The sequence below is a fragment of the Anopheles merus genome, chromosome 3L (genome assembly GCF_017562075.2).
Source record: "Anopheles merus strain MAF chromosome 3L, AmerM5.1, whole genome shotgun sequence".
Taxonomy (NCBI): domain Eukaryota; kingdom Metazoa; phylum Arthropoda; class Insecta; order Diptera; family Culicidae; genus Anopheles; species Anopheles merus.
Window position 1 is genome coordinate 34,840,218 of NC_054085.1, and position 14,725 is coordinate 34,854,942.

At 49.9% G+C, this 14,725-nt stretch overlaps 1 protein-coding gene across 5 annotated transcripts; it reads left to right on the forward strand.

Annotated features, from left to right (window-relative positions):
• The first annotated feature begins 1,130 nt into the window (after nucleotides 1–1,130).
• Nucleotides 1,131–14,318, forward strand: LOC121599607. 5 transcript variants are annotated; one of them, XM_041927531.1, is made up of 4 exons: nucleotides 10,524–10,654; nucleotides 10,748–11,015; nucleotides 11,105–13,212; nucleotides 13,271–13,470. In XM_041927531.1, the coding sequence occupies exons 1-4, from the start codon at nucleotides 10,549–10,551 to the stop codon at nucleotides 13,375–13,377; spliced, it is 2,589 nt and encodes an 862-aa protein (XP_041783465.1). In that variant the 5' UTR covers nucleotides 10,524–10,548; the 3' UTR covers nucleotides 13,378–13,470. The 5 variants fall into 5 exon arrangements, with proteins under 5 accessions (XP_041783462.1, XP_041783461.1, XP_041783463.1 ...); XM_041927528.1 differs by lacking the exon at nucleotides 10,524–10,654 and adding an exon at nucleotides 1,131–2,772 and having other exon boundaries at nucleotides 11,105–14,318; XM_041927527.1 differs by lacking the exon at nucleotides 10,524–10,654 and adding an exon at nucleotides 8,761–9,210 and having other exon boundaries at nucleotides 11,105–14,318.
• Nucleotides 14,319–14,725: the final 407 nt, after the last annotated feature.

Here is a 14,725-nt window from a genome sequence, read left to right on the forward strand (position 1 = left end):
TCGCTTGTGCTGTTGTTTGCTGCGGAGGAGTTGCAAATGGACCGAACGGTTTTGTCGCAGGTCGCAGGAACAGGTTGGTGTTGGTGCGTTTGATGGACCAGTTTGGAAAAGTGTGCCGCCGAAAATCTGCCTACAAATCGAGATGATGGGGACCGCTGCTTTTTCTTCTCTGTATGCAGCGCCGTAAGCTCCTCTCGGCGATGGTGATAGTCATGCTTAAGTTGCTTTGCGAGCGCCCGTCCTCTTGTGCCTGCCCTGTCGGCTAAGATGGATTTCGTGTATTTTGGTTAAACTGAACCATTTGCTACGAATGATCGATTGGAGATATTAATCAGATAAGGGGGGTAGTGCGATATTCGCTTCCCTTTTTGGTTGAAACGTGGACACACATCGAGAATTTGCCATACGTCTTCGTCATCGATACAGCCGCATCAGGTCAGAAGTGGAACAACGCACTCCGTGTACTGGAAGAGTGGTTTCGCCATACTCTGTTTCCTTAACAGTGTCAATATTTGAAGTGTGAGTCAGAGCCTTACACTCAGCTGTCGAAATGGTAATTATAACAATAAGCTGAGGTTTGGGACCAGTCGGATAAGGGAGCGGTGGGACTGCGCAGAAGTTTGTTAAGCTGGATGTTAAAAATATAACAAGGAATGTGGTTTTGGAAAATGTGACACTTTAGGGGCAAACAAATTGTTCAGCACGTAACGCGCCATTGCTGCGTTAAATCCGGATCTCTCCTACACAAGAGTTGTTGCGTTGCTCACCTTAAGCCCAAGAGAGGGCCCGAGAGGGGTAATGCTACTCCACTTTTAACGATGCTCATTATACGCCATGACTGGGCTTAAAGTAAACAATAGCGCTGCTCCTTAAATAGTCACAAAAATCGTGTGACACTCTTGAAAACTATTCCATCCCGCTTCGTTAAGCCGATTTCATCGGCCCAGGACAAGCAGGGGGGGGGGGGGGGATATATGAGCGGAAACGAAACTGGCCACGCTGTGTACAAATATTGATCCGAAAGTTTGGAGGATTTGTTTGGTTTGAATAGAGCGTGACTTCCCGCTGGAGATTCGTATGTGAAGCATCGTGGATACAGCAGCATTTCAAGAGCTATCTTTACCGTAGCGTTTTGGAAAGCTATTTCGGTTGTGTTGTGTTATGTAGCAACATACACACTCCGAGCTGTTGGTGAGTGGCAGTGGTCAGTAGCTCCAGCGCTTCCAGGGAAGTAAGTATCTGAACCAACTGAGGTCGTCGAGGTACACTCCAACTTGAAGGAAGGGGGCCTGGATCACTCCTGGAATTGTGCGAAGAAAGTGGCCCCGAAAGGAAGGATGGCGGAGCGAACGGACAGCAATGCAGATGAAAATGGACATAATACGCGCGACACACTCCAGTTTGCTTTTTCGCGCTCGTAACGCCGCCTCGCGGTGTGTGCTGGAGGAGGCGCAATTTTAACACCAACGCAACCTTTCGTCCAAACTGTCGTCTCTAGTGCGCGCGCGTAAGTGGCGGTCGGGTGCGTGCCAAGGGGCCGTGTTGTCATCAAGGCACCACCAACCGTGTGTGTGTGTGTGTACCAACCGTTGTACAGCCTCCCCATTAGCTATGCATGTATTCTGAAGCTTCGCGATCAGCGCGCGGTAGTGCCTCCGATGTTCGATCGGTCCAACGAAACCCGGGCGGCCAGGCGAGCGGTTTCTTCCTGCTCTCCAGCAGCAGTAACAGCAGCCACAGCGAGCAGCGTGAGCGTGCCTTGCGAGCACGAGCGGAACCCGTAATATCTTCATTTGTTTAGAAGCGGTGCTCGCGAGCGGTCGACTCTGTCTCCTCGGGTCCCCGGTACTACGCAGAGAGATGTGAATCTCCGCTGCAGGAGCCTGTCTACGGTGGCCTTTAGCTTCCTGCTGATAAACCTGCGATTGCCTATCGTGTTCCGTGTTTCGTGTCGAGTGATAACGAAGTAGTTTACCCAGTGGAACTGACCTATCGAACAGCAAACATCTCGTCACCGTCTAGCGAGTGGAAGCAATTGTTATTTAAATTAATTATCATCTACTTTAACGAGCGACGACTGTGTGACGCTGGTGATCTCATGAAGCTAAACGACTTTTAATTTCAACTCCGGACGCCCTCTCGCAGTCAGTCGCAGCTTCAAAGTGTTCAACCCGCTCGTTCAAACCGTTAAATCATTTTCATCGAACTGGAACGAAGTTGAATGAAAGTGTGTTTTGTTAGTGTTGTTAGCGATCGTTCTCGGGCAGTGTTTGGTGGGTGGCGTCCGTGCTAAGTGGTGTGTCGTGCAGTTCGGTTGTTATGAATGAATGAATGAAACCATCTTACGTAAAGGCCCCTCCGTGCTGTGTCAACGCCTCAGTGATTGGAGTGGAGTAGTGGTGCTGTGATAAAAAAGGTTTTTGCAAGTGTGCTGAAATTAAAGAATAATCGACCTATTCTCCTTCGAACGGAAGTGTCTGGCATGACAGCGTGTGTGACTCAACGCATCTCGGTGGTATACGATATGATTCAAACCGGAGCAGGAACGCGCCGCGCATTGGTTGCTATGGGAAACTGTCACCGTTCGAGCGGGCTGTGACACGTTGCGTGCCTACAGATCACATGGTGTGTGTGTGGTTGTTAATCATTGTGACAACGAAGGTTGCCGTGGAATTCATTCGAATCACGGTGGCTCGCAGTAGTAGCAGCTTCTGGTGCGGTTCAGGAAATTGGAAACCATCAACATCAGCCGTCATTATGGAACTGTTTAAGGTTAGTTGCTTTTAATCACGCGGGAATGTTGCGAGTTCAAGGTTTTCCAATTAGTCTTGATTTCTTGGATAAAGACATGACATATCTGTATCTATCATATCGAGTTTGTGGGCTTTAAATGCTTCAAAATTCCTCTCCAAGATGGATCTATGAAGATCTGGTTAAAATCTGAAGATATTTACAAGAATCTTGTCAAGCAGCGTTATGCGTACATCTCATTTAGTATCTCATTTTATAATCATTTAATGTTAACGTATCGGTGTCTCATCTCGTCCTAATTCCTGATAAATTGATTACTTTTTTCGAACGCCTACGCACACCTTCTGATAAACAACCTTTATAAAATCATCAAACCTAGATTACACGTATCAAATTTGTCTCTTCAGCACCTCTGTTTTGCTGGTAAACCGCTCGTAATGTTTGTAATATATTGGCGCCCCGGATACCCCAACACCTAACGCCCCGGCGACGACGGGTTCCCCGCCGGCTAGAAAGTGATTACATCAATCTTTTTAAACGCCATCGCTTTTAATGAAAACAAAGCCCCCAAAATGTTCATTCGCCATAACCGGGCATTGGTTTGGGCGAATGAATTTAGCGCACAAGGGACAGAGAAAGAAAGAGAGAAGGAAGAGCTCCCAAAACACCTCCAACCCAAACAAAAAGAATTACGATAATAAATTAAAATAGATAAAACCCGTACACTGTCACGCCCGGGGGTGACTCCAGGGTGTGTGTGTGTGTGTGTGAGCGTCGCCGTGCCCGTGTTGCGCAATGCGTCATCGATTTAATAATCTGTGTAGGATTCTGCCTACCAAAATATGTTACGTTTGATTGGCAATATTGAATCGTAAAATCGTTTACAAATTCGGCATTTTGCATTTGCCTCTATGAGATGGGTTCGTTTTTTTTTGTCTATGGTCGTCTTCTCACCAAATTCTGCGCGGGAGGAATTGTGTATCTTCGTACGGTGGAACAAACAAAAAAAGACGGAAACCCCCAACTATATTCATCAATGAAAAGTGGTCGAACAAAATAAATTAAACACGAAAAAAAACATGCTAATTCTGATGTTTCGTGTCTGCCGTGTCTACACATCCTCAGCGGACATCTTACTCCGCGTCCGGGGGCAACCAGTGCCAGTGCCAAAACTGTATGGAAATCGTTCGTGAGCCATATATTTACGAACCAAGCCAACATGCACCCGCGTCCGCGAATCGGTTGGAATCGATTTTCAAACCGTTGATTTCTGTGTTGCTATCTTTTTCGTGCGCGCTTTTGGCGCTCAGCAATACTGGTCAAATCGATCGTTATTACACGGATCAAGGCGATGAACACAGAGGGCGACCCATCAGAGTAGCCCGGGCCCGGCCTAAGCCTGAAAAATGACGCGCTCAATGGACAAGCTTAGGCGCGGGTTGAATCACTCTTCCGCGCCTCATCTCCCACATCTCTCCGTCGTCGATCGAAAATCAATATTCGACATCTTGTCCGTATCATCGGGTCCTGGGGCAGAGCAAACGCTCGTATCTACTTAGCCAACCGTTTGTCAACGTTTTCGGGCTTTGGGGGGCTTAGTGGCGTTGTATCTTCATTGCCCCATTCACGGATAAGCTTTAAATGAAAAAGCGCCTTTCAAGTGCACTCTTGAACAACCGGACCGAACAAACGCGAACGAGGAATTCCTGCCCCCCAACTCTGTTGAGTGTTATTCGAAAACAATCTCCTTACCGACAAGTGTCGCCATAAAATCCTGTCATTTACCATCCTCCCCCGGCGCTGCAATGTGCTAAACACTAAACACGATCTCTACGGGTAGAAGGGTGTATAAGGGGGAGCCTCAACACAACCCTCCTCCAGCCTATTTCTCTGCAGTTCGTCAATCGTCATGTGTCGCCTAATTTTTTGTCACTTTGCAAGCACACGATCCTACTCCCCGCACGGCCTACGATTTCAGACGGGGCTTTTGGAAATGAACGGTCGCGCGCGATGTTGCTGTCGTTCAATATTCATAGAGAGCCAAGAGCCATTTAATGCCTTTTCGGGCCGAAGTCACACGGCGTCGTAATAAACATTAGAGAGAGAGAGAGAGAGAGAGAGAGAGAGAGAGAGTGAGAGGGGGGAAAGAGCGGTTGAGCAGTTTTTATGTGGCCTGGCGGCGCGTGCGTGGGTGGATGTTGGAATTGGCCTCGGCACTCGCCGCGCACTTCCCTTCCCAAACATCGCATGGTTTCCATTTGGATGGAAATACTTTCAAATTTAGCAGTGAACAGGTTCGGAAAGGGGCTGGGGGCAGCATTACAGTTGTTTGACGATTTTTGGCCTTATCTATTGTACGGGCACCGCACCACCGATCGTTTGCGCCCGAGATTGAGGGTGGATTTGTTTGATTTTTAATGGATACTCAACGACAACGACAACCGATCATCATCCTCACCGATCGCCAGGGCAAAATCGTGTAAGTCCCACGGCCTCGGGCGAGCAGTCCATTCCAGCGCTGGTTGTCATTCCAGCACTGGCAGAAAGGTGTGGCTTGATGGTGCGCAACAGTCCGGCACAAAAGCCCACCATCGCCAACCAGAACCACCTAGAGACCACGAGGCAAACGCATTGATTAGCTCATTACGGTTGGTCGGTCGTCTAAGTAGGCGCCGCACGCTTCCCCGCCCGCCCTTCGTGCGATCGTCGCTAATCAATATAGCGCGGTGGTGTGTGACCGAAATTGACAGCGCGACAGGAAACGATGGTTCGTTCCGACCACATGATTCACACCATCACCCCGAAATATGACTTCTCTTTGCGCATTGTGACATTTACGGTGAAAAGAAACGATGGCGCTGGCGCACGGAGCACACTGTTGGGCCCACGCGCAAACTCCACCGATCCACTGCGTACCTGCCTATCCTGCAATCATCGTATGTGGCGCAATTTTCGGATGACAGCGTCCTACTTGGACCCCGTGAACGTGTACCTGTCTGCGCGTACTTGAGCGTTGGCTTTGGTTTAGCTTCTTTCGGTGGTTTCGTTTTATGAGCGCCACATTGAGCGCCACACATATAGAGAGCGATATTGGATTGGCGCTTTTTTGTGGCTCAACAACACCCGTCAGGATCGTCGTGGGAGCACACGGTCGTAAAAGACACGGGCGTGTGTCATAAAAGGGCTTTGTTCAGATGCGGAAACACACACCGTCACGGAGGTGGTGGATTTGTGGTCCAATTCACGCACGCGGCGTGTGTGGTTGATTGTTGCAATTTGGGTACGGCGCCGAAGGAGGTCGCTCTGAGATGCTGATTGTTCCTGCTGGGTGTTTTAATTTTAATGTACGCTCGTTGCCCTACCGCTGTGATAGTTTGTTTATTGGCGCGTATAACGACTTAATTTACGCAATCCGTTAGACAGTTTCGGCGTTTTCAATAAGGTTGCGATGTGGGTGTTGAAGGTCCTGATGTAAGATGGTATGAACCGCGGCATCATTCTTCATTGGCCTGTTATCGATTAAGGACGATGCGTAGGCATAACTAGGTCATTGAAGTAATTTTACGTCATTGAATATTTAGGCACTCTACGAGATCCTGATGGTGTTTGGTAACTGATCACGAACATAAGCTTTCATATTTGTGTATCCTTTAACATCTACACGATTAATTCCAGGATAACATTCTTCAGAATCCATGCCTGATAAGGACTCTGGAATCCAAGAGTTTTCAGGTTCCATGCGTAAAATTTCCGACAATCCTTATTTTTCTATCTTGGATTTTGGAGAATTTGAGTTGTGGTGAGACACTTATCCTAGAATTAGTCACTCATGTTAGTTTTGACTGTGTCAGGGTGTCTGAGAACTCCTCTACTATACATTATTCTCAACTGAAAGACTAAGTTGATTTCAGTATCAAGGCTAATCAAAACTAAAGCCTTCGGTTTGTAATGGTGTAATCTCCTAGATATGCAGTCAGTGTAACCTCCTGATCTTTTCCATTAATACCCAGATATGCAGACAGCCTTATTATCATGGTATCTAAGAAATCTCGACCAGTTGGAGATTCTTTAGAGCTGATTTGATCTCTTTAGGACATATTAAGAAAACAGAGCATCAAATGTACAGTTCTCATGTTCTGTGGATGTAATTTAAAAGGAACTCAATGTAACAAGATATCCATTACATGTTGTTAAACACACTCAGGCACTAACTCGGTCCTTTCATTACCCATCCATCATCACCGTGATGTTGTCTCGGTATCTCAAAAGTACGCCGACTATCAAAATATTTCACTACAGTATGAGCATACAGAGCATACGGGCGCGTACTTCTTTCGAAACACATGTTTCTTCGATCGTTTTCCGTCCATTCGCCCCAAAACGACACTCCAACTTTTGATCTCTTTCTCTCTCGCTCACGCAATGGTTTGCCTGGGCCCGCCCGGGGCTGGGGGCCGTGTGATCGCAACGATTAGATTATGTTTACATGATGAATCACATCGACGGGCGCCCCGGTTTTTTTTTGGGCAGTTGGCAGTTGAACATGCTCTCAAATGGACTAATTTTAGTACGTGAGAATTGACAAGCCAACTGCCGCGGCACCATCACGATGATCTCTACGCGATCGCGTGCGCGCGGTGTAACATGAGAGATGGGAAAGAGAACCAGGCGAGCCAGGCGAGCTGAAATCCGATACTCGAGGTGAGAGAGCGAGAGACACACACACACACGAATGCGCAGCAAACAAGGGAGAACAGATTGCGAAAAAAGGAGCTAATTGTGTGATAAGTTCTGACGAAGTCCATATATGGGCATACGGGGCTCGGATGGCGCGGAAAGATCAACCACCCCAGTGACAGCACACGATCGGTATTTTTAAATCAAACCATTCTCTTTCCCATGCTTTACGCGTGTTTTGTGTCTTTCTGTTTATGACGATTTTGTGATCGTGTATCAAAGGTGGGAATACGATTTGAAAACAAAACGCGTAAAAATGTGTAAAAATAGAACATTCCCATAGAGGGAAAATCACAAAAAACCAAGCCAAGAATCTCAATATCTCTGCAAATTGTTCAACATGAAACGATTTGAATGAACTACAAAAGCAAACAAAACAAGTAAAAACACTACACCGAACGGAAGCGACAAGTGTCTCAAGTGTCCGCCGCCACACACACACACACACACACCAACCGGCAAAACACCCGATCGGGTCCAACCGTAAGTAAATCGTAACGTCGCAACATTGTAACGGCCCGACGACGATCAAAAACATTCAAACGATGCGATCAGTCACCCCCCTCTTCCCCCCCCCTCTCAATCCATCGCAATGGCCGGCGAAAAACCTCCCTCGAAGCGCGCGTGGTGAAAATGTCGATCGACTACGAAACGAACATTTCCTTTTACGGACGTAGCTGCAGCCGTCGTCGCATCGTGCGGTGGAAAATGTAGGTCGAACGAGCATCGGGAAAAATGCTCCCGTGCGTTTTCCCTCGCCGTGTTACATTGCTCTACCGTGCAAGGGATAAACAGCGGGGACAAACACACACGCACACAAACGAGTGCGGGCGCGCCCTTTGCACCAACATCCAAAAGGGATGGGTTTTCCCGCACTTGTAGGTGAATGAATGTCTAGGCTGGGGTTTGTAAAATTGGACACAGCGGGAAGGAGAGAGGTTGGAAAATTGACCGACCGTTGCGCCGAGATGCGCAGACCGGGTTTGCGCATACTACCACTCTCCGCGTAGCCGTACGCATAGCGCTATGCTTGTACGGCGGAAAAACACACAGGGACGAGCTGAAATGATTCAAAAAAAGGCACCAACCACACAGACACAGAAAAGCTAACGAGAGAGCTAGTGAGAGAGTGAGAGAGGTAATTTCGTCTGCTCGGACGCGCTATACCAATTTCTGCTATTATTATTTTGATCCCTTTCCGGCCTATCGCGATCGTTTGCCATCGGTGGGCCACCGTCGCCACCGCGCCCGGTCGGGTCGGGTTTGGATGAGATTTTCAGCTCAATCTAGTCATGTTCCGCGCGCTGCCGTCTTGAGACGCTTTCGGGGCAACACACCAAACGCACTGTTTCGTCGCTGGTTCGTGTGTGCCGTGTTTTGTGTGCGTGTCGTGTGCGTTTGTGCGCGAGGGGGTGTAGTTTGATGATTTTAACCTTAGCTCGTGCCCAGCGCCTTAGCAAACGCTAGTCGGGGCCCAGGCTAGTAAGACCATATAAGGCTGCAAGTGATAGTGTGCAGGGGGGTTCTCGAATCAATGCTGGGACTTATCCGAACGCGTGTCTGTGTGTGGTTTGAGACAAAGTGAGCACAATTTGCTCCCAAAACGCACAGAGAAAAGGCGTTTGCAATTGGATGAACGCAACGGCAGTAGCAGCAGCAGCAACAAGGAAAACGGCAACTATATGATCGTATCGGAAATGCTACCAGAACTGCTGTTTTCGGGTAAAGCAAGCAATCCACCCTGCAAAACCACCTATCCTTTGCTTCCTTCCTCCGTCTTCCCCTCGGAACACAATATTTAGCTAAATTTAGCATTCGGACATGGGCAAAACCCTAGCACAATATCGGCCATTAAACCATCGGCGCGAGGGGACAGACCTCCGAGCGTGTCTGCCAAACCCGGCACAGTGGGAACAATAACAGCGACCGCGCCGAAAACGATCTAGAACTAGAGCTGGCACTAAGGAAATTGGTTGTGAGTTTTCCACCCCCCCCCCCCCCTCCCCCTTATCCAATCCCGGTGAGGTGTACACACTCCGATAACTCTCTTTTGGGGGGGCGAAACATTATAAACCACGAGGTGGTGTGAAAACATTCGGCCCCAAAAAGAAAACCAACGGTGGTGGGGAGACCAACGGAGCGCGCGGGCCCTGTTTTCCTCGCGGCCAATGATGATATGCAACCACTTTGCACTGTAGCGCGTCTCTGTGTGTGTGTATGCAGGAAGAGCTGAATATAGAATTCGTTCGCGAGAGAAGTCCATTTTTTGCGTGAAGGGACATTTTTTTAAATTTTTTATGCAAACCACCCGGCCCTGTCCCATGTTCTCGAGGGAGGGGAGTTTGCAATCGGTGCTCGAGCTGATTCTTGTGGGACGTGTTTTGCTACACGACGTTGCGTGCTGTGTGCCAAGATGGTTCGGTTGCATATCGGGGTAAAGATATCTTTGGAGTGGGGAGTGATGTGAGACTGGTAAGGTGCTAAAAAGGAATTTAATATTACTTATTTACGATGGGTTCTGTGTTACTTCATGGGAAGAGAATAAGAATTTTGAATCAACATCAAGCGCAGAGTGACATGAGAGTTTGCTCGCTCACAAGACCGTAGATCAACACGTGTTGATCTCCCGTTTTCCCTCCGGCTCGGAATTCCAACTTAGTACATCGCCCGCATGACGTACGTGTGTGAGTGTCAGCCCGATTTTCCATCGCGGAAATCTCTCATAAACCCCCTCCTTGCCCCGAACGCGTCCCGAGGTCGTTGAAAGTGGAGTGTGCTCGTAAAATTTATCGCTATATGGACAAATATGTGTACGCTCGTCGCCGGTGGCCGGTGGGTTTATTTTTGTCCCGGTGAATCAGATGCTCGGCTCCTGCCGGGATGGTGGGGTCCATCCCATGGATAAAAATCGATGGAGCGGCGGTTGCTCTCGCTTGCGCAAAATGAGCGCATCAGCATCATCTTTCTCCCATCGCGTCGCCGAATGCACGACGAACGACGAACCGCGTGCTCGTCGCAATGCCTTGCTCCGGCAATCCTATTTTCGTACATTAAGAATGGATGGTGGTGTGGATGGTCTCTGACCGTACGGAAGGTTCCAAAGTCGACACCGGAAATCTGCTGACCAGAACATGTCTCTTCTCGTGTCTCTTCCTTAACAATATAGGTTTATTATTTCATATGACTATTAGCATTAAGTGTCCAAATGTTTTCCTTCCTAACAACTGCCTTCTCTGTTCATCTCGTTTCATTACACTAGTTGGAGGTGGTATGCAAGACTTCTCCAAGGATGATCTCGGATTGCTGAGCTCGAGCGTCGTCGTCAGCAGCGATAAAGACCCGCTCGTCCATACGCACCTGCAGCAGTCTCACGACCATCCGTCCGTTCATCAGACTCACCGAGTGGATGACATTAAGCTAACGAACATACCGGATCTGCTCGAACCGGGCGATGCTAACAAGTTGGAAGAGCCCGAGCGTGATCTGTACCCCTGGCACACGGGCAGCAACATAGGGAGTAGATTTCTGTAAGTAAAATCCCCGGATGGGGCCTCTCATCCTCTGAAGTCCGTGCTCTCCACCTGCTAATCCCATCGGTCCTTCGCTTTCCCTCCAGGCGCAGTTCCGATGATCCGTTGATCTCCGGCGGTACCAACGACAATCCGCACGATAATGAGCTTAGTGTGCCCACGGTCAGCCAGTCTATGTGTCCGTCGCCCACCACGCCACCACCGCCGAAGCATCGCACCCCGAGCGTCATCCTCTCGCCGGAGCTGCCGGACGCGACCCTCTCGCCCTTGCCGACACCGCCCAAGGTGCTCGCCGACAGTCACACCCGCCCGCCAAAGGAGCAGCAGCCGAAGCGCTCCAACAGTGCGCCCCGGGCGCGCCGCAAGGGACCGCTCAAGCTGCGGTTCCATCACCAAGCCCTGCCCCAGGAGTATCTGGACCACTATGAGGCAACGCAAAACAGTCTGCAACGGAAGCAGGAACAGCAACACACCGCGAGTCAATCGAAACCGTCGCGTCAGAAACCCGCCGCACCGCAACAGTCCGGACAGTCCGCATCCCGGCGGGCAGTGATGGAGCGCCAGGCAGCGCTGGAGCGGGAGGAGCGAACGAACGAGTCGGTTCGCAGCTGGCTGCAGAAGATACTGGAGCTGCAGAAGGAGGGCGTACCGATGGCACCGCTCAAGGATGAGCCCCTTCAGCCGGCGCAGATATCGCCGACTAGTGAAAGCAGTGTGGGGCAGAACGGAACCCCTCCGAAGCGCATTGTAAGCTACACCGATCTACCGTACATGGGGGAAATAACGCTGGAAAACTCGAAACCGAGACGGGGACGGAAACCGAAAAAGGCTGACATTTGCCATCTGATCTACAAGAACTACGGCACCATTCTCCCGGGCACTCCCAGCCGAGAGCTCGGGCTGGAGAAAGGAATGCTGCCGAAGGGATGCTCAAAGTCGGTCGCTAGCCTCCTCGAGCGACGGCTCACGTCGTCCGATGAGAGGAAGCAACCGGTGGGCGAAAACGCACAGCAGACAGCATTGGAGCAGCCCCCGGCCCGTGGACGGCGGAAGGAGGAACCGCTGAATCTGTGCGTGCGTGAGTCGGGCGGTGGTGTGGTGCAGCCGGCCGGTGGAGAAACGTTCAGCGTTTCCAGCTCGGAGGAGGATGCGGACGAAGTGTTTGCTTCCTCCTGTCCGACGCCCATCATCACGCCGTCGGACATCAGTACCGATCAAGCGCTGGCCGCCAACATGAAGCTGTCCCTGCCAACGCTACAGTCATCGTCGGGCAGCACCACGGAGACGCCATCGACGGCGGAAACTCCACCCGGCTATGTGTATTGGTCGTCTGGCACGACGAACGGGAGTTTGTTTGCCCATCCGATGTCGCTTTACTCGCCCCATCCGACTGGAGAAGGAGTTGGGAAGCTTCCGGAAGAGCACGCGGCGAGAGAAATGCGATCGGTAGTTGCCTCATCAAACGTATCGTCTCCTCCGATCTCTCCCAACGGGTTGAAAAACGCTCAGAACCACCCACTGCTAGTACCGAAGCACATATCGCAGCTGCTAAAGAACGAAAAGCAATCGTCACCGAACGCTGCTGCTGCTGCTGCTGGCGTTACTGGGCAACGATCTCCGCCGGCACAGAAACGCAAACGTTCGGCCATCTTCATACCACCGGTGCCGGCCGAAAACAGTCACAATCCGGCCACCGAAGTCAGCATCTGTAAGTTCAAGTTCACCGGCGGCGCGAAACCCTGCCTGCAGGAGAAGAAAATCCTGAGCGTCGATTCGGGCGGCAACTTCCGGTACTACTCCGGCACGGGCGACAAGTCGATGCGCGGGTACGAGTTTTTCCCGCGCGAAAGCCTCCAGCAGAGCAGCATCAACGCAACCAGCACGACCGGCGCCTTTCTGAACGCGTCCGGCGAACGGATTGCCTGCGATCTGCCGCCTCCGTCGCTGGGCCTAAGCAACGATCTGCTGCAGATACCGGAGTTTCCTACCTCACCGCAACCGTGCGGCGACCCGACGCCGCCTCCCGCGCCCGGCGGCCAGCCACCGTACCGACCGAGTGCGGCCAACAGCGCCGGCAGTGCGTCCGAGCGACGGCGCCGAAAGACGCGCCGGGCCACGCAGCGCGAATCGCTCGAGAAAACGTTCAAGGAGAAGGGCTTCCTCATCCAGACGCAGCAGCTGCAATCGGCCGAAGGTGCGACCTACTGTAAATTTAGGCAATTGCGCAAATTCACCCGCTATCTCTTCCGAAGCTGGAAGGACTATCTGCCGGGCGAGCTGCAGCAGTCTGGGCAGGAGCAGCATGAGCAGCAGCACCAACACGCACATCAGCTGCAGGACGGAGAGCTCACCAGCATGATACTGCCAACGGTCATTACCTCGGGGCCGCACGATGATCACACCATCGACGAGGAATCGTGCCTGACCTCTTCCACCAGCAGCGTACGCATGGACACGGTCGAGGGTGGCGAGCATCATCGGAGCACACCACCGGACAGGACTGTGCCAGCCATCGCCTACCACCGGCTGAGACGCAGCCGACGGATTTCTTCGACGAGTGTCACTTCGCAGCACGTCCATTCCGAGGCGCTAGTGATCGATACCACCACCGCCTACCGCCATCGGCACGGGAGTCCGTCGTCTGTGGTCGAGTAAAAGTCGCTAAGAATCGATCCGGTATCACCCTATCGTTAGGGTCGGTTTAACATATCAGCTGCGTTATTGCTGCGAATAACGTCTCAAGACCAAAGAATAGTAGTAGGTTTGAAGAGCTCCCTTCTTTTTTGGGGTGGGTTATTTAGTCCATAAGTGTCAGCTTCGTTCAGTACTTGAGACCTGCTATTTAAATTTGCTGCTTTACGTGCGCTCGCGTGCACTTTCCCGTTTCATTCACACCGCACTGCCAAGCAAGTGCGTCGCTTGCCATTTTCAATTTGTACCAGCGAATGCAATCTAGTCTCTCTCGCACTCTATCTTATCGTCTGTTTTTTCTGAGATAATTTAAAATAAAAATACGATCATTTTTTCTATCAACTAATACCAGCATACACTAGAAGAAAGCTTTTTGTTGACTGTGGGGCTCCATCAACACGAGTGAGGGTTTTGTGTTGTTGATGCGCGAGGTGCAACCGTTTAACCGATGTTGTTATTATTTTTCGTAGTTGGAAAATCGGTGTTTTTTCACATTATTTGACCAGTAATATATTGTTATCTCACTCTCGCGTAGTCCAGATACAATTGCGGTTGAAGAGCTGATGTAATGGAATTAAAATGGAATGATAAAAAATTAATCGTACAATATGCGTATGGCGTTTGTGGTTTTTGGTTTAGATAAAATAATGTAAAGAAAATAGTAGAAAATGTTTAAAAAATCAAGCTTAATGACCATTGTTGCTTTTTTATAACATCAATTTAAAACATGTGATCTGGTTAAATATCGTCTTGCAGTAGACGTCAGCCTTACGCGATTTGTTGTGTATAATATTGCCTACATTTAGGGGTATTAGGGTAATTCCTTTAACGTGGGGTATTTTGAAAACGCCTGAAAGTATGCAAGTGAGATTTATGATTTTAAAATTTAAACCGAAGTTTTGGAAAATGTTTACCAGTCAAACTAGATTTGGAGGAAAACCTATTTTGAGACGACATATAAGCTGGGCCTTTTTACGTTTTTTTACGCAAATTGTTTAAAATTTGTACCCATGTTA